The sequence below is a fragment of the Sarcophilus harrisii genome, chromosome 4 (assembly GCF_902635505.1).
Source record: "Sarcophilus harrisii chromosome 4, mSarHar1.11, whole genome shotgun sequence".
Lineage (NCBI taxonomy): Eukaryota > Metazoa > Chordata > Mammalia > Dasyuromorphia > Dasyuridae > Sarcophilus > Sarcophilus harrisii.
In genome coordinates, this window is record NC_045429.1 from 23,504,422 (window position 1) to 23,529,646 (window position 25,225).

General features: G+C 48.6%; 1 protein-coding gene across 2 annotated transcripts in view; it reads right to left on the bottom strand.

Moving 5' to 3' along the window:
- The window catches only part of SCP2 (sterol carrier protein 2), a 70,834-nt gene extending 49,970 nt beyond the window's left edge, over positions 1-20,864 (bottom strand). Inside the window, exons 1-5 of one of the 2 annotated variants that reach the window (XM_031969098.1) lie at positions 20,606-20,832; positions 13,337-13,394; positions 12,465-12,536; positions 7,319-7,450; positions 6,599-6,663 (exon numbers count right to left, since the gene is read on the bottom strand). In XM_031969098.1, coding sequence (XP_031824958.1) covers positions 6,599-6,663; positions 7,319-7,450; positions 12,465-12,536; positions 13,337-13,394; positions 20,606-20,677 — 399 coding nt within the window. In that variant the 5' untranslated portion in view covers positions 20,678-20,832. Of the gene's footprint in view, positions 1-6,598; positions 6,664-7,318; positions 7,451-12,464; positions 12,537-13,336; positions 13,395-20,605 lie in introns of both variants that reach the window. The other variant, XM_031969099.1, reaches the window with a different exon arrangement.
- Positions 20,865-25,225: the final 4,361 nt, after the last annotated feature.

Genomic DNA, 25,225 nt, shown 5'->3' on the forward strand with positions numbered 1-25,225 from the left:
CCAGGTCAAAGGGTACAGCCACTGCAGCTATTTTACTGGCCTGGTTCTAAACTGCTTTCCCAAGCAGGCTCAAAGCTCTACCGACTCATTACAGGAACCAGCACTTATGAAGCACCTACTGTGTGCCAGGCACTGTAGCGCCCTTCACACCTCTGCATTAATGGGCCCGTCTTTCTACAACTCCAACCTGTCTCCCCTTTTATCCTCATAGCCAATCTCTTCGCTGTGGGTTTATGAAACCTTTGGGAGGTGTCAGCCCGAATCCTGGGATCCTGGATCTGCTTGGAAATAGCTTGTGGTCCTATCTCTTCCTGATGGCTGACTGTGGACCTTGGATACCTAACTTTATGTGAGAAATCTGTCACAAGGCTTTTTTTCCCCCTTTGACCACATTCCCTTCATGCTAGAGGCATTAGTGTTTGCTTGTGCAAAAGCTCTTTAAAATTTCATGTAATCAAAATTACATATTCTATTTTTTGTAACTTTTGTAACTTAAGTAACTTAGAATTCATCTCTCATCCGTAATTCTGCACGGTATATGATCTCTTCTCTTTTTTTTTGAGTTTCAAGAGAGGAAAAGAAAAGGGAAAAGGGAAATGAAAGGAATACACTAGCTTAGAAACAGAGAAAACCGGCCTCCTGCTGCTTCTCAGAATTGGCGGGGGGAGGCAGAGTCTCAGAAGGGTGTACAAGAGAACCGTGCAGAGGAGGCTACATAAGTACAGAGTTTGGTTCAGAAAACAGTAACAGGGAAACAAGGTGGGAGGCAAATGCCAGGGACAATGTCCCGATCCCGAAGGCGGGGATAAGAAAAAAAAGAAAAGCTCTAGCATCTAGGGGCCACCCAGCCACTAGGGAACAGTCAAAGATGGTAACTGAAGGCAGAGTAATGAAAGAAATGACATGGGACAAATCCAGAGAACCCTGGGAAACATGAAGTGACACACACAGGAGGAGTCCAAACTTTGTGAAGGAAACGACTTGAAGAATTCTGGTTTGGAGTGAAGAGTGACAAGAATGGAGGTACTGCCCACCTTCTGCACAGAGGGCACATGCGCAAGTTGGGGAGCAGACTGCTTTTTGTTAGGAGACACCCGGATGTGGATTGATATCAATGTCAAAACACAAGGAAGGACCACAAGAGTATAGAACAGTGGTTCTCAAAGTCTGGTCCAGAGCATCCTGGGAATCTCTGAAATCCTTTCAGAGAGTCTACAAATTCATAATTAGTTTTTATTTTTAGTGTGATCAGTATCTATAACTATAAACCACATAAACAAAAACTCTTTGGACAGATCCTCAATCATTTTTAATAGGATAAAGATATTGAGAACAAAAGTTTGAGGACCACTCAGGAGGGAGTAGTGAACAATTTTGAAAGAAACATCTAGGACAAATTACATACTTTAAAAAATCAGCAAGTACAGTTTCATTAATAGCCTCTTTTTTGTAGAAGTGCTCTTTTTATATTTAAATTCAGAAAAGAACAATTTTTTTAAAAAGAAAAAAAGACTGGGAAGCAGATCGGAAAAGGGAATGAGAGACGTCAGACTCAAGGCTGCAACCCTGGGGCCTTGAAAGAAAAAGGAGGGTTAGGAAGCAGGGTCAGACCAGAGGGAAAAGCTGAGGTGATGAATGTGAGATGCCCCCAAGTATGAGCGGATCAGGTAGACATGTTCTCTCCCTTCAGATATGAGAGGGAACTTTATGGGAAATGTTTATCATAATCAATTTTTCTCCATGGGGGAAGTGGGGAAAGGAAATTAGCAAAAGAGATTGAATGAAAGGAAAAGGTTAACAAAAAGATGACAAACGCTGATTAGGAAGCATTCAGAGAGTTTATGAAATCTCCCCAGTTGGCCACACCAAAGACACGGACATACGGGTAAGGATCTTGGGTGTTCTGCCAATGGATGGGGATCTCTTGTTTATCAAAGACTAATAATGATCCATATCAATCTCCACACTGAAGAAAAACACTTCTTACACTGACACAAACATTCACATTAGCAGCTTTTAAAATGAGGGGGGGAAACACAAAGGTGTGTGCAACACATTAGCTCTATATCATGGCCAACAAATGAAAAAAATCTGGCCAGGAAAGACACATCAGAAGGAAGAGACAGAAGGAAAAAGGGACAGAGCCCAAGAGAAAGACAGGCAGAGGTGGAAAGGAAATGACATCTCTGGAGATGGTCTCCAGAGAAAGGCAGAAGCAGAGGGGGGGAGGTCACTGGGACTTTCTGAGACTCTGAAAGCTGATACTGATCACTGCATACATCATTATCCCAACCGCTCTAATCCTTCAGATCTTGAGCAACTCCAAAATTACTGGTTCCAGCATAATAAGTTCTACAAGGTAGACACTATTTCCTTGAGAGAAATTTTATAAATGGGTGGCAAGTGAAGAGAGCAGAAGCAGCGAGCTTACAGTAAGTATACTGTAAGTATAGAACTTACAGTAACTGAAGTAAAGGGAAAAGCACTAAAAGGCAGCTGAAGCAAATGCAATGATCATTCTTGGTCCTCAAGAACGGATAATGAAACACTTTTCTTAGTCAAGGAACAAGAGATGTGGGAGGAAGGCTACTAAACAGCCTTCTAGGTCAACTGGTTTTAATTCTTTTCTCTGGGAGCTGGAGGTAAGTGGTTTAAAAACAATAAGTATTTTAAAAAATGATTTCTTCGTGCTACACGCTTACACATCTGCAGAAGCCAAGAACCACAGGCTGATCACTCTCTCTGCAAACAGGAAGAAGCCCCAAATCCTCAAGAGCCTGGGACATAACTGGGGAGCTAAGGCAAATGCATTCAAACAAAGGAAGATGTTACTGATGTCTGAGCAATCTCTGAGATTGGGGGATCTCTCTCTGTGTGCACAGTTCTCTCTCCCAGGGCCCCCAGAGCAGCTAGACTGGCTCCCGCCATGTCAGCAGGGGCACAAGAAAGGAATTAGCTGAAGGGACAAATGGGAAATGACTAGAAAATAAAATCAGGTGCATTCAACAAGGTGGATGGAAGAGAAGAGGCAGTGCTCACAGTGCACCAGGAAGCCCTCTGGGTGGAGCCGTGAGCTGGGTCCTGAAAGATGCCTAGGAAGTGACATGGGAGAGACGTATGGTATAGGAATGATGGGACTCCCAAGCATGGAGGACATCTGAGCAGGGAAACGGGCCCAGAAAAACCCACTGGCCTAGAGAGCTTCAGAGTCAACTGAGAGGCCTTTAAACTAAGGAGGAGAAGCTGCTGTCACAATACAACTGGGCTTAGAGTCCCGAGGACCCCTGTTCAAATCCAGTCTCAGACACACGACTTTACTGCTTCCTGCCTCAGTTCCTTAATCTGTAAAATAACAGTGATAACCACTAACATTTATAGGGCACTGACTCTGTGCTGGGCACTCTCCTAAGCATGTTCCGTTCTGTCTCATTGGAGCTGGGGCAGTGGTTACAGCATTTCCCCCAGAAACCAGGAGGACCTGAATTCAAATCCAGTCTCTGAATCTTAATGCGTGCTAGCTGTATGACTCTGCGCAAGTTACTTAACTCCAATTATCTCACCAAAAAAAAAAAAAAAAAAAGATAAGAGAACTTCTATCTCATTTGATCTTTAGACAACAGTCCTAGGAGACAGGCGTCATTATTAAAATGGAGATAAGAACACCTGCCTTCCAGAGTGATCCGAAGATCCAGTGAGAGAATGTCTTTGCCAAGGAGATAATGTCTGTAAGTCATTTTACTAGGAGGAGGAAGAGAAAGAAGAGGAGAAGGAGGAGGGGGAGGAGAAGGAGGAGGAAGGCAGGCACAAACAAAGAACAAGTACTGATAGGCAGCAGATCACCAGTAGAGCCCACATGATTCTCAGGAGACAACCCAGCCAGGGAACCCCTTCATGGTAAACGTGCCTGCACCAGTGGACAGAGCACACAAGGCTCATCTTGAATCAGAGAAGTAGATTTAACTTCTTCAGTCCCCCTGGGACTCTGCTGGCTAAGCCATCAGTGGACCATGGCTAGGTCACTTGGGCTTCCCTCTATCAGATAGGATGAGAGGCCCTGGACCAGGGCCTGGGCTGGGGCTCAGCGGAGATAACAGAGGCAAAGGGCCAGGTGAATGGGGAGCTATGTCTTATCCAAAAGGAAGTGTTTAAAGGGGAGGAGAGTATTTGTGTTAGAAGCATGTCTGACGGCTGCAGGCCCCTCCCCAAGCTGCCCCTCCATAAAGCAGGAATGGACCTGGAGCACCAGACCCAGGCCTTGGGCCTGCAGGGCTCAGGCAAACAGCCGAGGCAATGGCCAACTCACTGGGGATGATCCTGGAAACATCACAGAAAAGGGGAAATGGGTCACTGGACCAAGAAAGACAAATGCTGCCCCAGTTTCCAAATGACAGACCCGTGAGCTGGGCTTCTGTTCCTCAGAAAATTCTCGCTGTGCATTAAAGGAAGGACTGTGAACCATCAGGAAGAGAAACTTTGGGATGAAGCAATAACGTGGCTTTGTGAGGGGCTGGGGGCGGGGTCACGGCCAGGGAGGCTCCCTGACTTTTTAAGCAGGGTATGCCGGGGATGCTCCGGGCTTTACCTGTGTTTCAGTAAATTGCTTAACCAAGACAGAAGAACGGACCAGATGGAGAGATGGGGGCCAAGGGACAAAGGGGAGATTGTTAAAGGCCTGAGCGAATGGCCTGAAAGGAAAGGCATTAGAGGATCCGAACCGCCCTGACAGGAGAACTCTGGCGCAAGGCCTGCCCTTGACCCCCTTTTCTTCCTCCTCTTTCTCAACAACTTGAAGGAGGGCCCAGTGACTGGCTCATCAAATTATCAGATAATTTTCAGCGAGAGTGAAAACTGATGCAATGAAGAAACCCCACAACTGCCAAGCAAGCTATAGAACTGCAGCCAGATGAACAAAGTTCAGATTTGGGGTAAGCATAAAGAACTTACTATGTCAAAGTCCAGAAAACTAAGTGCCCAAGCACAGGTGGGGAGGGGTAACCAGACAACCCTGAGCACACACCCCAGCCCTGGGAGAGGTCACTGACCCCCCAATCTTGTATCCCATCAGGCTTGGCCCAGGGGTCGGTGATCTTCAGCCCAGGGGCTGGCTTGGGCCCTGCCTGCCATTCCAGGCTTTGGGCCACACAAAACTCTGAAGCTGTAGTCAGGTGTCAGCAGTGTCCCCAAGCTTTGTGCTGCCTGCCCATCTGACAGGTGCCCCCCAGCAGATGAGCAGAAAGTACTTCTTGGGGGGCTCTTCTGGGCCGGGGGCTCTGCACTCTGTATGTAGCTCAAACCTTCCTAACTCACAAGGTTACAGTATTTATCTAGAGAGAATGATGTAGAGGCTGACATTGTGGGCAAATGGGGGAGGGGGGAGAGGAGGAAGAAGGGTGGCTGCAAATACATTAGGAGTCAGCACACAACGTGACAGCTAAGAACACAGTGTTGGGACATGCCAAGAGAGGCCCTGCATCTTCCAGAACAGGAAGGGACGCGGCCCAAACCCTCAGGCCCTCAGAGTCCTTCTGGAGTACCCGGTTAAATAAGGTGCCACATGCAGGACACATCCTGAGCGTCGGGGGAGGGTCCCAAGATCCTGCTGCACGAGGACAGGCTGAAGGGGACACTTGTCCCTCCCACTCTGGCTACCGTACCTCCCATCACATGCCCTGCGTGTCTGTCAAACTTTCCTTGCACTCCCCTACATCTCCCCAGAACGGCCTCCATGCTCTCTGTGGGAGCCCGCATGATGTGAGCCCCTCAAGGGCCACACAGGGCCTCTCCCCTTCTCAAATTGTTGTATATACTTTGGGTCTTCTTCTTGGTGGACATGGTGCGTTGTCTAGCAGAAGGGGAGCCCCTCTGGAGGGATCCTGTTTTGTTGGCCTTTGTATCCTATCAGAGTTCCTGGTATTCTTTATGTGAGAGAGACAGAGAGAATCAGAAAGAGACAAAGAGAGAAAAGAGACAGACAGACAGACAGAGAGAGGAAAGAGACAGAGAGAGACAGAGACAGAGAAAGAGAGAGACAGAGAGAGAGAGAGAGAGAGTGTGTGTGTGTGTGTGTGTGTGTGTGTGTGTAATAAAATGTATCTAAAGGGTTATCATGGAGAAGAGGGTTTAGACATGCCCCCCTTAACCCCTAAAAGGTTAAGAAGAAGAATGGGCAGAAGTTGCAAAGAAGAAATGTTTAAGGAAAAATTTCTAAAGCAGGAAAGTCACCACGGAGAGAGGGGAGGCTGTCCCAGGAGGGCTCTGTCCCCAGGCAGCACATGAAGGGGTCTTTGCGCAGGTGGGCAGCTTGGACAAGACCCCTCGGAGGTCCCAGCCCGCCCAGAGGCTCTCGGCCAGCTTCCCAGCCCAGGAAGGCATGAGGGAAAACCTGGGTAGGCAGACATTTTTCAATGGGCCAAAGCAGTGCTTGGCTGGTAGGGAAGCCTTTGTTATAACCCTACCCAAATCCTCCCATCAAAAACCATACAAGGAGACGATACAAAAAGCGCTCGTGAAAAGCTGCCCTTCTTCTTCCCAAGAGCCTCTTGGCCACATGGAGAGTTCTGTTCGCACCTGTGAGGCCTGAGCCACAGACGACACTCACTTTGAATGCGAGGGAGCCCTTCTCCATCTTCTCAAACCCCAGCGCCAGGACGCAGTTTGCCAGACCTGAAAAAAAGGCAGGGAGTTAGACAGCGACCACTCCCCATACTCGGCAGCGTGGGGAACATCTGAGGCTTTTTTTTTTTTGTATTTGTCTATTGAGGGCGGGCAGTACTTTATGTTCCTGAATTAAACTATTAAATTTAAATATGTTGTGGGGGTAAAAAACAAACCCAAGGTGCCTAATTACACAATGTTGCCTTAAGTCAGAGCAGCCTCTCAGAGCCCAGGGCTTTCCGGGGAGTGTCTTTAATCCCCATATCCTCTTCCACGAGACAACCCATGACCACTAGGTGGCACTGTGCTGCTGGGCTGAGCTCTCTCAGGCCACAGACCTCTCAGGCCACAGACCCCCGGCCTCAGTTCCCTCCTCTGTAACTCTGGGGTGACAGCCCCCCCCAACGGGGCGAGGGTCAGCTGCGTGTGCAAACCCGGGGCAGGCCCCGCCCAGCAGGCTCGGCAGGTGACAGGCCCCCTCACATTTGCCCAGCGGCGGCCAGAGCCCAAGCACGAGGCCCGCGGGCACCCAGGGCGCTCTGAGGGGCCCAGCACAGCCGGGGGCGCCCACATGACTCCTCGGGTCCGCCCAGGAACAAGGCAGACAGACCTCCCGGAGGCCCCCGGCGCCCCCCCCCCCCACAGGGATCCCCGGGAGCCTTACCGCCCTGGATCAGCTGCCTGGCCATGTACAAGGCCGTGGAGCCGGTGGAACAATTGTTATTCACGTTGAAGATCGGGATCCCGGTCAGTCCCAAGCTGTGGTAGATGGCCCTCTGGCCGGACGTCGATTCACCTGTAGGGGGAGCAGCCAGAAGGGGGTGATTAAGGAACGGCGCCTCCAGGAGGCGCTGTCGGGAAACCAAACCCTCCGGAAAACTGCCCCCCAAGCACCAGGGCGCCCCCGAGGGCCGGTGCGTGTGGGGCAGCTCCTGGCTGTGGGGTTCCGGGCAAGGCAAGGTCCAGGGCCCCAGGCTAGGATGTGGGATGTGGCTCCGGCTTAAAGCTTCCCCGGCAGCTCCCGAGCACTTCAGTAAGACGGCGGAGAGGGGAAGCATCATTCCTCTGGTTTGTGGTCTGTGAAGCAACTGGCCATCGTGGGTGGCTGGGGCTCAAGGCCGTGCCCTGCAGAGCATCATGCTCCCCCAAAACGTGGGGCTGTGAGGAGGGGCGGGGAGCATCCCAGGCTGGGCTGCAGAAGCCAGGAGGGCACCCAGGGCCCAGGGAGAACCCGAGAGAACATGGGAGGGGGTGCGGGGGGAGGGGGGGATGGAGGTGACAATGAGAAATGGTAACGAGAGGAACAGGAAAAAAGCCAAGTCCTGCACTGAGTGATTATCTCACCCTAGGGAAAGATATCATCCCCTTTTACAGATGCGGAAACTGAGGCAAACAAAGGCAAAGGGCCCTGCCCAGGGAGACACGGCCAGTACGTGTTTGAGGCTGTACCTGAATTCAAGCCTTCCTGACCCCAGCGCTCTTATCCGCTGCCCCACTTATTGATCCATCTGGAAAAGGAAAGGGTTGGACAGGAGAGGGCTCCGAGTGCTGCTGTAGCAGCTCGGTCCTTACTTTGTGGGCAGCAGGGAGCTATGGAAGACTTAGCAGCAGAGGACATGACGGAATCACAAAGATCGTTCTGGGAGCAACACAAAGATGGGACCAGAAGAGAGAGAGAGAATGTGGTGGGCCCTTTGGGAGGCAAGTGGTCATCATGAGGGTGGCGATGGGAAGCCAGAGGTAAGAGACAGATGGGAGGAACCTGGGAAAGGTATCAGCTGGATCAGAAGGCAAGTCAGTGCCAACTCAGCCAATACCTGCTATAGTGAAAGAAGGAAACCAGATCCTTGCCTTTCCTCAAGGCCCTTCCAATCCAACAAAGGGATATTGAGACACTGGGTCTCAAACCATAGTCCAGGAACTGCCAACCCCCCAAACCTTCAAATGGGTTCATGAAGTCAAAACTATTTCCATAATAATAGAAACTTTCTCATTTCTTTTTCTTATTTTTCTCATTTTATTTTTGAATTTATTTATATTTTGTTTTCCCCAGTTACAATTTTTTAAATTCATCTTTAAAATTTTGAGTTCCAAATTCTCTCTCCACTACTGTCATTGAGAAGGCAAGCAAGCAATTCAATATAGGTTATGCATGTGTAGTCATGCAATACATTTCCATATTAGTCATGATGCATTTCATTTCTAGTATGATAGCTATATGGTAGCTATTAATAGAAATAACCCACATAAACAAAGGCTCTTTGGGAGCCTCAATAATTTTCAAAAGTCCTAAAACCAAAAAGTTTGAGCAGCACGAGACACACAAATCACTAATAAGATTAGTACATGTCAAGTGCCAGGAGAGATGAAATGAAATAACTCGGGGCGGACTGGAGGTGGGAGATAAATCAAGCACAGCAGATTTTAGTGAAGGAGGCAACTCTGCAAGGGGCCTTGAAGGCAGGGAAAGTTACCTTTATCTGGTATAAGAAAGGAACAAACACACCAGCAACAGCTAGACAACCCAAACCCACTAAGTCTGCAGCATCTACTTTATAGAAACTATGTTCTCAGTAGACAGAATGCTATTGTGTTGTTTTTGGTAAAAAAAAAAAAAAAAAAAAAAAAAAGAATTCAATTTAACTGATACATATGCAGTTTTGAACAAGGTGTTTCCTATACATAGAATAAGAGCATTCGATAAAAGAGAGATCTCTGATTCTTAATACTAAGCAAGTCATAAACAGGTCCACACATACTCACCACATACTCATATCCATAAAAAAGAGCTACAAATCAAACTTTAAGCCATACAATTATAGATTGAATGCACATTTTTTTTTATCTTGTATTTATTTAAACTCTCCAAAGCACTGTTCAAGATACAAGATATGATTCAGGAGATTGTCCCTGTGACTGACTCCCTGTCACCATCTGGGCCATGTAACTGGAAAACTATAAAATACTTTTTAGTGCAAAAAAACAAAAGAAAAAAGAAAGAGATAATTTATAGATAACTGACTCATTTATAGAGAATCCATCTTTTACTTAGATTCTTTAAATAAAATTCTTCACAACATGAACAAAGATCTTTGGTAAGTACATGTGGCCCTAATTTATGCCCTTCCTGTTGCTAAGTATATGAGGCTCACTCTGTTCTCATTTATCAAAGAAGCTGATATAATCTTAACCTCTGGGTTGGAAATGTTTTGTTTATTCAATTAAGTTTTTCTGGCCTTCCTTAACCTCAGTGCCGTCTCTCTAAGCTCATATTCATTTTGTCTGGTATAGACCTAATTTGTACCTAGTTGTTTGTCTAGCAAACTGTAAGCTCCACGAGGGCAGAGATGGTCTGCCTTTCCCTCTGTCCCCAGAGCTTAAGCAACTGAACCTGGCACAAAGTGGCGTTTAATAAATGTTTGTTGATGACTCTACACCTTTCAGTCAAATGTAATCACAAGGCTGTAATCTGCCACAGAAAATTATCTGGAAAGCACATATATCCCCTTCTCATCTATTCAAGTGTTCCCTACATATATGAAGAGACCATTCTCGGCAGCACATGGGTCAGTAAATAAGTCTTCTTAGCAGCCTTTTTGGATAATGACACTCATTTTGTACTTGTTGTCTTTCTCTTTTTGAGAGAGTTTGAACCCTCAATGTTTTCAAAATTACATTATTCTCAACACAGATTTCTCTTAAATCTATTTGGTCGAGTCCAACTGTTTTTTCCAAATTTAATTCACATACTTTTCTGCTTCTCTGTATGATAAATGTGGCATCCTGAGCCATTGTTTCTATCATCCATGAGTGAAATAGGCTGCCTACAGATACACCATTTAGCATCTATTTGCTATTCTTCCAACTCCATTGTACACACTGTGAGGAGACTCTCAGGTCTCACATCACCCTTGCTCCAGACTCACTTTCTCATTCCATACTTTTGGTGGTTTTAGAAGGTAACAGAGAAAGGGATGGGGTTTTTATAAGGTAAATTAGCCACATGATCCTCCTGCATAAGGTTTCCTGACGAGCTTTTTGCTCTAAAACAAATTCATCAGGACTGAGGGCAATTCTGTATCACTAATGTAAGGCTAGGTCAGAGCTAGTGGCCAACTTGCTGGTGATGAGATTTCTTCACACTTAAGTTAGGCTCAGATATCAATCACTCACCAAGCACTTATGATATACCTACTGAAAGCCAGGCACTATCAGGAACATAAGGATAAAAGTTCAACAACCCCTGTCCTCAAAAGCTTACACTGTACTCAAGGAGACAACAGGTACCTACGTGACAAAAATAGACCAAATACACACAAGGGAGCTCACTTTGGGAGCTGAGGGGATTAAAAAGGGTTCTGGACAGAAAATGGGAGGTTGAGAGAAAGGAAAGCATTCTGGGAGTGGGGGTTGGACAGGGCCAAGGGCAGTAGAGGAAAACAAGATCCCAAAGATTTCTAAGGCAGTTGGGCCGGCCACAAACCCAAACCAAGGGGTTGATTTTTGATCCTAGAGGCAAGCACAGTCCCTGGCGTTTACTGATTAGGAGAATGACAAGTTTTGGCAAAGCTGGTAACAGCTTTGAATAGATGCTTGTTGACTGAGCTGGAGGACAGAGCAGAAGGAAAACCAATTAGCAGATATTACAACAGTCCAGGTCAGGGGCCCTCGGGCCAAAGTCCACCAGCCCTGATCTAGAAGCTCACAAGGATCTGAACTGAGCTGGTAAGTAAGGGAGTCCTCACGAGGGGTCAGATGTGAGAGATGTTGGGAAGGCAGACACAAGAGCTGAGAGCGGACCAGGGCAGCCGGGTGAGGAAAGGAAGAGCTAAGAGTGCCAACCAGGCTAGAACTACAGGACCCTGGAAAGATGGAAACACTCTCAGCAAGAGGAGGAAGGTTCACAAGCAGAAGGAGAAGAGCTGTTTTCCAGACATCCTGAATTGGCCGCCAAGTGCCACAATGCACAGAACACTGGGCCTGAAGTCAGGCGCACTTATCTCCCCGAGTTCAAATCCAGCCTCGGACACTTCCTAGCTATAAGACCCTGGCCAAGTCACTGAACCCTGCTTGCCTCAGTTTCCTCATTTGTAAAATGAACCAGAGAAGGAGATGGCAAATTATTCTAGTATCTTGTCAAGAAAACCCCAAAAGGGGCCATGGAGAGTCAGACGCAACTTGAACAAGCCAACGACAACATGGAGCATCCCTTTGAAACACCCAACAGGCATCTGGTGCTGCTGGAGCCCAGATATAGAGGGGGGTCCTCTGCACAGAGATGATGATCCCCGCCAGGGAAAAGCAGAGGGCTGGAGGAACCAGCCGGGACACCGGAGCAGGGCCCTGAAGATGAGACAGAGGCCAAGGAGGAGCCAGCCAGGAGAGGCACAGGCACAAAGGCCCATGGGAGAGAACAGCCACAGGGCATGTGTGGGAGGAAGGAGATGGGGGAGGAGGAAGGAGACTGGAGACTCACTGCTCTATGGACAGGGAGGGGGAGGGGACACCAGTATCTAAAGTCACACTTCTGTGACAGGGTAATCAGTCCCCAGAACTGCTATGAGATAATCACAACAATAACAGTAACTAACATTGAGGCAATGCTCTAAGGTTTAGTGGGGTCCGACTCTGTGACCCCATGGTGGGGTTGACTGCCATTTCCTTCTCCAGCTTGGTTTATACCTAATATCACTGGCCCCCCCCCAACCCCCAGCACCGGACAAGGCGACTGCTGTTCGCAGGTGAGGAGACTGGCCCGGGCCCACCCAGCGGAGGGAGGGAGTGACCGAGCCCACCCCAGCACTACTCACCGTACACGTAGCCGACACACGCCTGCTCCACATCCGAATAAGAGACCCGGGCATCAGTCAGAGCCTTGAGGCCTACCAAAAAATAAATGGATTTTAAAGAAAAGACTTTTTAGGCAAGTCAAGAATTAAGTTCTAGCATTCTCCCAAGTTTAAACAGCAAATACTACCTCTCTTGGGATCAAGCTTCCTACGTGTGTCTTCAGGAAATACAATTAAGGAAGAGCTGAAGTCAGGGAAGGAGAAAAGCAGCAGCTGGAAGACCCTAGCATAGGTAAAGCCCAGGAGCCTGAATCAGGCCCACAGTGGCCTACACTCTTTTTAGTGAGAAAGCATTTTAATGCCCAAAGTCTTTTTTTTTTCCTTCATTTTTGGAGGCAATTGGGGTTAACTGACTTGCCCAGGGTCACACAGCTAAGCCGTCTGAAGCCAGATCTAACTCTGGCTCTCTTTACTCCAGAGCCGGTGCTCCCCCCACTTCTCCCTGATGCCTTGAGGAAAGTGGGGGAAAGGGAATGAGAACAGTTCGGGCCACAGTTGGGCATGGGGGACAAGCAGTGAAATCCCTCTATGGAGCAGGCAATTAGCACAAATTAGGGGCTTTTTCAATTCAATACATGGGGCCACCCAATTGCAGATAACAGAGGTCACAGGCAGCCAAGTAATAACCCCTCTACCGATCATTCAGCGACCAAAAATGTGGGAAGAGCAGCCGGAGCCCGGGTGAAATGGTCTCTCCTGCCCGCTCCCGGGCAGTCCCAGGCAGGGGAAGCTTCGGCCCCAATTCATGGCCGGTCTAGCCCCTCACCCTCAGGGAAGTGAGACTGTCTGCAAGAGAAATGAGGAGGGAAGACAGGTCAGAGCCTCAAGGTTACCTGCTTCTTTTGCCAGGTCGGGGTAGTCCAGTGAATCCTGAAGCCCTGGCTTCTGAAACTAGACAAACAAGAGGAACCAATCAGCACAAATAGCATGTCTCAGGTTTCCCACCTGGGCTACGTAGATGCTAGAAATACACATCGTAAAGAATGAGAGTAGTTTTTTCTTATTTTAGTAATGACTGGGGCCCAGGGAACAAAGAGATGGGTAATTTATTCAAATATGGCTTACTTAGGGAGTTCAAAGGCCTTTGGTTGGTTGGTTGCTGTCCTTCCTTCTCGAAGAGGACCAAAGGGACATCACTGTTGAGTTCAGCGTGTCCGACTGTGGCTGATCAGACCAGCATGAGATCGGAACGCTCTGCCACAGGTTGGACTCAAATAAACCCTACGAACATCTAGGGGCTTCTCTGCCTTTACACATCTCCTGTTCCTTCTGGGCTGACTGGGTTCTGCTGTGCTCCCAGAGCCCGGGCCCTTCTCTGAGGAGGGCACGCCATGCTGGTTGGTGGTCCTAGGCCAGGGTCTCCCATGTTGTACGATCAATTCTAAAGTTCTCGAGAGAGACCTCGAGTGGCCTTGTATCGCTTCTTTCCGACCATGCTATGAGTGCACTGTAGATCATACTAAAAATCTTTGAACTTAGGGAGCTTAAAGGTCTTTTACAGCTAGCTATGAGGGGAAGGGACAAGAGGAGAGGAGGAAGTAGAGGGAAGGGGAGAGAGGAGGCAGCGGCTCAGCCGGCTGCGGGGGACACACAGCAAAGGCACTTTCTCTGCTTGGAAATACAAAGCCCTAAGTTCCACATGCCATCTGACGGCCCAATGTTGTGGGTAGATACGGGGTCTGTAACCACTTGTTTACAAGCCTCAGCTGTATGGCCACACCTTGGCGCTGGGGGCATGCTGGGGGAAGAGACAGACCCCCATGCTCCTGCTCACCAGGAGGACCAACATGGGCTCCTGTCCCCAACCTCCTCTTCACTCCTCTCCATGATGACATGCTCCTCCATTCCCCCTAATTCTACCTCCAAGATGTTCCCCTCTATTTGACTCCCTTTCTTACATCCCCTCTTGGGACTGCTAGGTCTGAGTGACCACAAAGCATTTATTACTGCTTTGTCTCTCCAGGGCATTCTGCTAAACACCAGGGATACCAATACCAGCAAAACGGCGGTACCTGCCCTCAACAAGCTTGTATTCTAGTCACAGGAATGAAGATAATTATATGGGGGACATAAAACATGTCACAAATACACAGAATCCTCCTCACACAGGTTCCCCTTGCGAAAAACACCTTCCGCTATGGCCATCACCTGGGTGAGAGCAATAACCAATTATTAATATGGGAGAGGGCCAGGGCTTTTTGCCTTTTCTATTTCCCCATTCTTGTGCAGAGCCCCATCCAACTGGGACAGCTTATTTCTGATTAAGACCATCTAATCTAGGTCCCGATTTCTTAAACTATGATTTGAGACTCCATGTGGAATCTCATAAGTGAATGTGGGGATCACAAATTATGATGTTGTCCATAAATGTCTGATTTGTGTAGCTGTTTTATATACCTTTATACTCAGGGTCCCATAAAAATTTATTGGTGAAAAGGGGTCACTAGTGGAAAATGTTTAAGAAGTCCTGCTCTAGATAATTCTGGCTCATTGTTCTACTGAGGTAGGATCCAAGTGGAAAACAGATTCTTTTGTATAGATTACTAGAGGTCAAATGATCTGGGTAGAAATAAGTGTTTCTAGAATGTTGACATGATCAGTCACATCCTTTCCAGCCCCTCATTAGAAAAAAGGCCTATCTTTCAATATAACATTCACTTTCTCGTTAATTGTTAGTCAATTAAAGTTGATGTCAGCATGTAGGGAAAACCCACTCTTCCAAGGATATTTAAGCACTGGATGATTCCTCTTCAGTTCCCATTTTCTCATTAATTATTATCCAGTTAGAATTGATGTCATTCTGTTGGGAACACCCATTCTTCCAAGGGTATTTAAGCACTGGATGATTCCTTTTTAGTTCCCAAGAGAACCGTTGGCTTCAATTTATTATTTGCTAGCCATAATTAATAAAATGATTATCAGTTACCCAGAAGCTCTGTCTCTCAGGCTTTCTATTAATTTTATGGGAAAAGGTCTAGGTCTAGGAATGTAATGAAATATTACTATATTAAAAGGAATGGTTTCAAGGAAGCCTTGAAGGACCACTTCATACAAGGTCCTTCATATAAGGACCACTTGGATGAAATGATGTGGAGGGAGGTATGGAGACCCAGGAAAACAATTTATACAGTAATATAGCATTAAAGACAAACAGCTTTGAAAGCCTAAAGAACTCTGATCAATGTAATGACCAGTCTAGATTCTAGATGAAGCCTGCCGTTCACCTCCTGAGAGTGAGAATGGACTCAGGACACACGATGAGGGAGACTGGCTCAGCACAGCCAGTGCAGTGGGGCGATGACTTTTGCTTGATTATAACTGAATTACAAAGGTTGTTTTGGGGGGAGGGGAGGAGGAATGCAGAGAGAGAGAGAGGAGCTACAGAGAGGGATACCCCCTAAAAGAAAGAAAAACCAAGAAAAGAGGGTCACAGAACCACATTTCTGCAATGCCCAGAAGAAAAAAGAAGGCCAAAGGGATGACAGCCAACTAAGAGTGAGACTTGTCACAAAACAATCAAAAGTGAATGTCACAAAATTATAAAGAACAAATATGGTCCAAAAAAGGGATTTAGAAAGACGTTCTAAATCCACAATTTTGTGAAGGTAGAAATGGATATAGAATATCACATGTATTTTCAAGCCTTTTTGATGTATTGATTAGTTCTTCCCTTCTTTCTCTTTTTAAAAAAAATATTATTTACTATATGAGATAGCTCTTGGCAAAGAAGGAAAGGATACTGGGAGAAATTCTGTCCATCTTTAAAACATCAACTACAAGTTATTGTTTTTAAAGTAATTTGTTTATTGTTATTTAAAAAGAAAAATTACTGTCCACATTGGAGATGTGTACTTTCATGTACAAATTCCCATTTCCTATTCTACTAAGTGCCCATTTTAATTGTAAAATTCAGAATTTTTTTATGCTGAAAAAATAAATAAGAACTTGCACAGGGAGGGGAGGGACTAGAGAGAAATGTCTCCTCAAAAAAAAAAAAAAAAGGCCACAAGTGTCTGTGACAGAGAAACCTTCAGAGTGGAAAGCCAGCTCAGGTAGCCACTGACACAGGCTTCTGTAGAAAGACTCTGCACCTGCTGGGGGAGGCAGAAATCTCATTGTCTATTTGTCTTTATAACAGATTGAAGTCTATTTACATCAGTCAGCTACTGATAGAACAAAATCAGAGTTGAAAGAAATCTCAAGAAATCATTTAGTTCACTTGCAACTATTTTATAAAAGGGAAAACAGAAACCCAGGCCAAGTGGAGTGGTTGGCCAAGGGAGAGTAGACCTCTCTTTCCTCTTACTGGTTACCGGAGGGAGTACAAGAAGACATGAAAGATGTTCAAGTTGTGGTTTATCCTTCTTTCTCTAAGAGCATCATGACATCGGAGGAGGGGAAGCCAGGACACACAAGTGAGGAGGACTGAAGTGAGGGAGGCCGGACAAAGTCACCAGTCTCCCTTTCCCCTCCAGAGCCCCCTGAGTCCAATGGTCAGATGTAGGTCAGGCCGGCTGGAGATGGCCCCAGATGCTGAAGGAGACCTGGGCCTTTTTAAGCTTAGTCAGTCTGACTGAGCTGCCCATTCATTGATTAAGGCTAGGAGGGTTATGGGAATGAATGGATGAAGAGTCAAATAAGAAGGACCAAAAGAATACACAAAGACTATGTTGGTCTAAGTTGAAAGATTATCAAAAGATCACTATAACTCAGCCACTAAAGACCAAAACTGGTCCCAAAGGATGGATGGTGAAAGAGACCGCCTTCCTCACATGGAGGAAAAAAAACTCCTAGGGCAGAATGCTGTGTACGGTTTTAAATGGATTCACAATGTCGAATAGTTTTCTCTATTATAAGCAGTGCTTCGAACTGGAAATGACTGATATAAATAAACAAATAAAAAACAAATTCAGGACCTGGCCAATGGGAGCTCCACCTGAGGTCCTGAGGCACGCTGCCAGCCCACCTGGAAATGCTGGGCAACTTGCCTCCAGAGACGGGCCCCTGCTCCCCAATCTGGAGCATGATGGACATTCTGTGGCTGACTCTAGCCTTCCATCCCCGTGTAAAGAGATGGATTCTTGACTGACTGTTGAGCCAGGCCTGATATACACTGAAAAGGTGCTAATCAGCCAAAGCCGGCCTCCACTACTGCTTTCCTGCCGGGCTATGTTCAGCAAGAACAGCCTCCCTAGCAGAGCACAGCAGAGCCATGAGTCCATGGCCCTGCCACTGTTTCAATCCAGTTGTCTGTACTTGTTGCTTTTAAGCACAATATTAAAGATAACTACAACTTCAGGAGTGTCCAGAGGTTCCAACATCAAATCCCAAGAAACCCAAGTGCTAGAATTCCTGCCAGGACGTGGAGTCTTAGTAAGGGGACAGTCCACATAGATATGTTTGATCCAGCCCGAATCACATTTGGAAATGAACTCGATGGGGTGAATATCTTCTAGAAAAAGTTAAAAGTATGAGCCCCCCTTCTTCTAGGGGTTGAGGTGATAGTTCAACATAAAAAAAAGAAAAAACAGAAGTTACCAAGACTTTTTTCCATTACTCCTTCCTCATCTATGGGGTCTCACTGTCCTACCACCCATCAAATCTCCTTTAACATATTCCTCTTATTCTCCCATCTCTTTCCCTTCGACAAATATTTAGAACAGAAATATTACACCCCCAGATCCTCTGTTTTTCTTATTTAAGCTGCTTGATATATCAGAAGACATGAAAGTGTTAAAAAGGCACCTGTTTCTCCCCTCTCACTAGAGTGTTAGCACTACATCATCTGGTAGCTCCTTCCAATGGCCCAAATAAATTCCCTTTCTAGATTTCTCCGAATCCTGTTTTTATGTTTCAAAATTACCACTTAGCTCTGGTTTTTTCATTAAAAAATACTTCAAAGTCTTTTATTTCACTAAGTAGCTTTCTTTTTCAATCTTGTAGAATGATGCTCAGCTTTTCAGGATGTTACCCTTAGTTGTAAATCACTTCTTTGGCCTTTTTGAAATACTGAAATATGTTTATGTATTCCAAGATCTATTAGCAAGTCCTCCCAGGCAACGGCAAAAAAAGTGTCTTACAATAGACACCTTGGAAGTTTTGATTGCAGGAGGAACATAGAGAAAAGAGAGAGATTAATTAATTATGGGGGTCATGAATCAGAGAATAGGGATCTAGAGTAGACAGAAAGAGAGGATGGATAATAAAGGAGAAAAATCCTTTTTGAAAAGAAACACAAAAAATGAAATTTACAGAAATAAATGCACAGGACTAGCTGAAAGGGAGGAAAGGAATGAGAAATCTACTTAATTGAAAAGAAAAAAGGAGGGAGAGGGGCAGCTAGGTGGTACAGTGGTTAGAGCACCAGCCCTGAAGTCAGGAAGACCTGAGTTCATACCTGATCTCAAACACTTAACACTTCAGAGCTGTGTGATCCTAGGCAATCACTTAATTCCAATTGCCTCAGCAAAAAAAAAAAAAAAAAAAAAAAAAAAAAAAAAAAAGGGGGGGGGGGGAGTGAGGAGAATTATGTAACCAATTAAAAGTAGGAGGAAAAAGAGGAACTAATAAGCAAAACTCCAGAGGGAAAGAAAGAGATAACAAACAACAAGAGGGGATTGGGAGTGAAAGGCAAAAAATCAATGGAAAAGGGCTACCTTTAAAAAAAAAAAAAAAAAGTAACTAAAGAAACACAAATGTGTTTACAGCAGAAGGAAAAAAAATCAATACAAAGATCTGTAAGCTAGAAATATAAGGCCAGACCTATTAAGATGAGACAAATGGTCTCTAAACTTTAATCAGCCTCACAAGTTCAAAGTGGATGAGTGGGCAAGATGATTTTCTACCAAAGCTTTGCAGGCTTCAATACTACTTGCCCAAATGGAAAAGAGCTTCAAGATAGAATAGCTTCTTCCAGATCCACAAGGCTAGTGATCATCCTTGTTCTGCATTTGGGTGTGAAGGAAAGAAAAACTTCCTAAGGAGTGCTACAAATGGCACAGGCTGCCTCAGGGGCCTTGGGTGCTTTCTTCAGTGGAGTCCTGCAAGCCGGGCCTGGCCTGGATGGTCACTGGGCTCCCTTTCAAGTTCTGATTCTGTGGATTTCATTCAGAAGGTTCAGGAATTGAAGGAGGTTCACGTAATAGTGAAACCCACGGCAGAAACACCTGAAGGAGAACATCCTATGAGACCACACAAAGTTTGGGACCTGAGAGGCTGCTGACTCCAAGGTGGAAGGACCTCCAGCCCAGCCTGAGTGTTGGCCCAAGCCCAAAGGCAGTTACAATGTAATTGGGAAACATCTGACAAAATAGAATTGCAACAGGACACGGTGACCCCTGCTCTGGCGCGTTTCCCACCGCCCTCGGGAAAGCCAGTACCGGCTGCCAGGCTCGCCCACTTCCGGACCCGGCTCCAGGACAGGGTCCTCCCCGGGAGCCCACCTTCCTTCCCCAAAGGTCTGATGCCGGAGACGTGCATTTATTTAAACTCCAGCCCCGTCCCTTGGATAACAGCCAAAGTGCGGGAAACTGGGCAGCTAGAACTCCATTCTCTAGCTTGTCTGGCCCCTGGTTGCTGTTTTCATTTTCTTCTTTTCTCACAAGGAGGCCTGGCCCTGTAACTTACAATGGGTGTGGCCAACAGCCTGCCGGGTGATGGACACCTCCGGTGATAGACAGAGACCCCATCTATGACACTGACGTCTCTCTGACCTAAAGCCTGCGCCCACCCCAGGCTCGCTGGGCCTGAGGCTCCTAAGGCGCACAGTGAGGGCTTCCCCCCCCCCCCCCCATTCATCCCACATGCCCAGTTCTTGGCCGACACTGGTTAAGTGCAGGCGCACGGCGGACGCCCCTTGCAGCTGGGACCCCGCCCCGCCCCGCGCGGCCCCTCCCCGTCTCGGAGTGATCACGGTGGGGTGGGAGCCTCCCGCCTCGGGGTCTCCCTCCCTGCAGCCCAAGTCGGCCCCCGTCAGCTCCGCCCCCCGGAAACTGACCCCACGCTCTCGCCCCGCTTCCTGCCCCCGCTCCGGGCCCGGCCTCAGGCTCCCCCAGCGAGGGCCGCTTCCGCCAGGCTGCGCCCGGCCTCAGGCCGGCCTTTACCTTGGTCATGCCCACGCCCACCACGAACACGCGCCGGGAGCCGGTGTTCTGCATGCGGAGGGCGGCGGTCATGGCTGGAGGGCGCGGAAGGTCCGACCTGACCCACTGACAGACCCGACGGACTGACGGGAAAGGAGCTTAGGGGGTGCTCCTGGAGGGGCGGGGGCGGGGCGGGGGCGGGGCGGGGCGGGGCCTTGCGTCACCCGGAGGAGCCGGGCCCGGAATCCGGGGACACAGCTCCCTCCCATCCGCGCCCTGGGGACGGAGTGCGCGTGCGCAAGTCCGCTTCCGAGCCGCTCCACCCCCCCCCCGAGGGCTTCTAGTGCGCGTGCGCGCCGTTTCCGCCTCCCCTCCCGGTCCCTGAGCTGGGCTCGCTTTTGGGGGCAGGTGCGCGGGCGATCAATCAGCCCATAAACGTTTATTAAGCGCCTGGAAGGTGCCAGGCCTGGGCCGAGCGCTTTGCACCCTGCTCCTCTGGCGCCCGGCCTGCTGGGGGGGGGGGGGGCGGCAAAGGAGAGGAGACTCGCGGTCCGGCACCAACCGCTGCACCCCCCTTCCCCTCCCCCACCCTCGCTGCCGAGCCGTCAGTCAGCCGGCGCAGAGTCCCGCGCCGCGCTCCCTCCCCGGGGTCCCGCGCTGTCCTCCCTCCCCGGAGTCCCGCGCCGCGCTCCCTCCCCGGGGTCCCGCACCGTGTCCCGCGCCGCGCTCCCTCCCCGGGGTCCCGCGCTGTCCTCCCTCCCCGGGGTCCCGCACCGTGTCCCGCGCCGCGCTCCCTCCCCGGGGTCCCGCACCGTGTCCCGCGCCGCGCCCCTCCCCGGGGTCCCGCACCGTGTCCCGCGCCGCGCTCCCTCCCCGGGGTCCCGCGCTGTCCTCCCTCCCGGGGTCCCGCACCGTGTCCCGCGCCGCTCCCTCCCCGGGGTCCCGCACCGTGTCCCGCGCCGCGCTCCCTCCCCGGGGTCCCGCGCTGTCCTCCCTCCCCGGGGTCCCGCACCGTGTCCCGCGCCGCGCTCCTTCCCGGGTCCCGCACCGTGTCCCCGCCGCGCTCCCTCCCCAGGTCCCGCTTGCCCTCCCTCCCCGGAGTCCCGCGCTTACCTCCCTCCCCGGAGTCCCGCGCTGTCCTCCCTCCCCGGAGTCCCGCGCCGCGCTCCCTCCCCGGGGTCCCGCACCGTGTCCCGCGCCGCGCTCCCTCCCCGGGGTCCCGCGCCGTGTCCCGCGCCGCGCTCCCTCCCCGGGGTCCCTCCCCGGGGTCTCCCGTGGCGGCGAGGGCGAGTCCGGGGCTCGGACACTTGAGGCCCCGCGGGGGGTGCCCCGCGCTGTCCGAGACCGAGGGCTCCGCCATCGCCGTGGCCCGGATCAAGGACTCGCCCGGGGCCGGGCTGCCGCGCGCCTTTTTAATTAAGGTCTTTCCCAGGTCTGGGCCCGGCGGAGGCAACAGCCCGCGGCGTCTAAGGCCTAGGGATCAATTGGACAAAAGAGGGACTAATTCGTCCCTAGAGAATCGGTCTGAAAAAGGCGCCGTGATGGGCCCGGAGTCAAATAGCTCCCCCAAATGAAATCCGTGCAGGGAGAGTAAATTGTCCCGCCTTCGGGGGGAGAAAGTAAACACCTGAAAACAAAAGCCCCTCACCTCCGGACCCAGGAGGGGCTAAAACAGAGCAGCGTCCCCCAGCTGACGCTGGCAGAGGGTTCTTAGTGACTTCGGGAAGCGCTCGTTCACCCTCCTCGGAGTCCAGGGCCGGAGTCAGCCCGGCCGCCCGTGATCCTCATGGCTCCGCAGCCATCTCACAGTGAATCCGTCCGGCCACAATTGCTCTTCGCCATCCCCCAGTCATTAGGTGACTTGTTCCTGGTTCTCAGCTACCCTGACTATTGCTGCTGCTCTGCCTCTGATCTCCTTGTAGTGCAACGAGCTCAGCAGTGAGATTTCTGGTGCTTCGTGTTTCCAACAAATGGTCCCCAGCTTCTGCTTGAAGCCCCCGATCCGGGGAAAACCTACCTCCTCCTGAGCAGAACATTTCACTTGGGAGCATCTCTTAATTGTCGGGAGGTCGCTGCTGAGAACAAGCCTCTTTCTGGCTGTAACTGTCTCCCACTGCTCATGGGTCTGCCAAAGCAACCAGAACCAGTCCAACTCTTGCTCCCTACAGCAGCCCCCCATACTCGGAGGCAGCGAACATCCCCCACCAGTGGGGGAGGGAGAGAGTTTGCCGGCTGGGTGACCCTATCCAAGTTACTTACCTACTCAGCAACAACTCCTCATCGACCAAGAGGGAATAATAATAGCACCTGCCTCCTAGAGTTGTGAGGATCAGATAAAATTATATTTGTAAACCTTTTTGCAACCCTTAAAGCTCTCTATAAATGTTACCTATTGATAATAACATTGTTCTTATTATCATCCTGCCTCTGCAAAGAAAAAGGATCCAGGAGCACATCTCAACTCTTCTCTGGTTGGCCACACTTGGTCATTGTAAATTCATCAGTTTGTTTTTTCCTTTCCATTTCCATTATTGCAATAATGAATGCCCACAGGAGTCAGGGTATGGAGGATGAGCCACAAAAGTAACTGAGAAGAAGCAATCAGATAGGTAAGAGCTGAACCAGCAGACAGCAGTGTCATGAAAACCCAAGAGAACCCAATATTCAGGCAGAAAAGTGATCAACATAACATCATATTTTCATTTTTTGTTGTTGTTTGCTTGCTTCTTGTTTTCTTTCTCATTTTCTTTCCTTATTGATCTGATTTTTTCTTTTGCATCACAATAAGGGTGGAAATATAGAGGAATCATATTTGTTTAACATACTGTCTAAGAGGGGATGGAAAAGACAGGGAGAAAAATTGGGAATACAGAGTTGTGGGGTTTTTTGGTAGTTTATTTTTTATTATAGCTTTTTATTGACAAAACGTATGCGTGGGTAATTTTTCAACAATGACCCTTGCAAAAACTTCTGTTCCAACTTCTCCCCTCCCTTCCCCCACCCCCTCCCCTAGATGGCAGGTAGATCAATACATGTTAAATAGAACACAAAGTTTTTCAACTGTGAATGTTGAAAATTGCATATGTTTTGATAATAAAAAGCTAAAACATTTTAAAAAGAAAAAGAAAAGATCAAGGCTGCAGGAGCTCAAAAAGGATGAGGACTGAAAAAAGGCCGTCAGATTTGGCAATGAAAAGATCACTGATAACCTTGCAGAGGGCAATCTCAGTTAAGTGATGAGCTCCAAAGTTAGATTTCGGAAAGCCGAGATGGGAATGCCATGTGCCTCTGAACAAACCTGGCTAGAGCTCAACCAGTGGAGAGGTCCATTCTCGTCACAGGCACAAGCCCAAGGCACACAACTGTCAGTTAGCCCTTGGCACTCTGGCAGGGCCGTATCTTAAAGTAATAATAAGATAAAGTGATAAAGCCTTCCCTCTGGCCCAGTTATTTCCGAAGGTTCCTCATAATTAATTACCTATGGTTCATACCTTGGACTTTCCTTTGGAAACATCAGAATGGAACTGGAGATCCCTTAAATCCCAAACAAGCACTCAAGATGAGTGGGAAACCCAGCAATGGTTGGAATACCCGGCCATAAGTGTCCTTCAAACTGAAATTTGGTGATGGAGGAGGAGGGAGGAAAGAGAGAGAGTGGTGGGGATACTCACCCTGCCAGCCCAGCCCCCAGTGCATTTCTACAGCAATAATCCAAATACTCCCTCGTGGAAAGCATTAAGGCTGGTGGGAAAGTCATCCCAAGAAAGCTGGGGGGGAAGGACTTTAACCTGGAGATTCCCGTGATTGAGCCCAAATCGGGGAGTAGCTCTGGCTCTCTGGGAAAGAAAGCAGCCTATGACATGTGCTGGGAGATGAGGAGAGGGGCAGCAGTGATGGGCAGCCAGGTGAACTCCAGAGGCAGAACAGGGGCTGCTCCAGCTGCTGGGAGCTACAGGGGAACGCAGAGTGAAGGTACAGAGAAGGGCTAAGTTCCTCCCCCGCCCCAAGAGCCTCAGAAAGAAGCCCGACCAAGGGAATGGCTTTAAGGAGAGGACTAACACCAGTCTGTCCAGATGGCTGCCCAGGCTTACAGAATGGAGCACAGGTAATTACTAGGTGGTGCAGTGGATAGACCCCCAGCTCTGAAGTCAGGAGGACCTGAGTTCAAATTTGACCTCAGACACTTAATACTTCCTGGCTGTGTGACCCTGGGTAAAAAAAAAAAAAAAAAAACAAGAAAATTGCATCCAGTGAATCCTGGGCTCTGAGACATGGGTTTTCTCCTTATTATATATCAGGCCAGTATCAGACCATCCTCCTCATCCTCTTCTCATTGACCCTAAGGCCCTAGTCTCTGATGGGCAAACTCCCTTTGTCTTACCCAGAGCTAGACCACCAAGTTTTCCAATGATATTTCAACATGTATATGCCATCCCCTCCTGCTTTCTAACTCCCTTTTATCTTTTTATGTGGTATCTCTGTCATTAGAATGGATGCTCCTTGAGGGCAGGAGTTTCCCTTATATTTCTATCCTAAATACAGTTATCACTTAATAAAAGCTTTGGGAAAGGCCCTAAAGAAAAAGGGGACCTGCCTCTGCCCCCAGAGAACCTTCATTCTTATGGAAAGATACAGTATGTA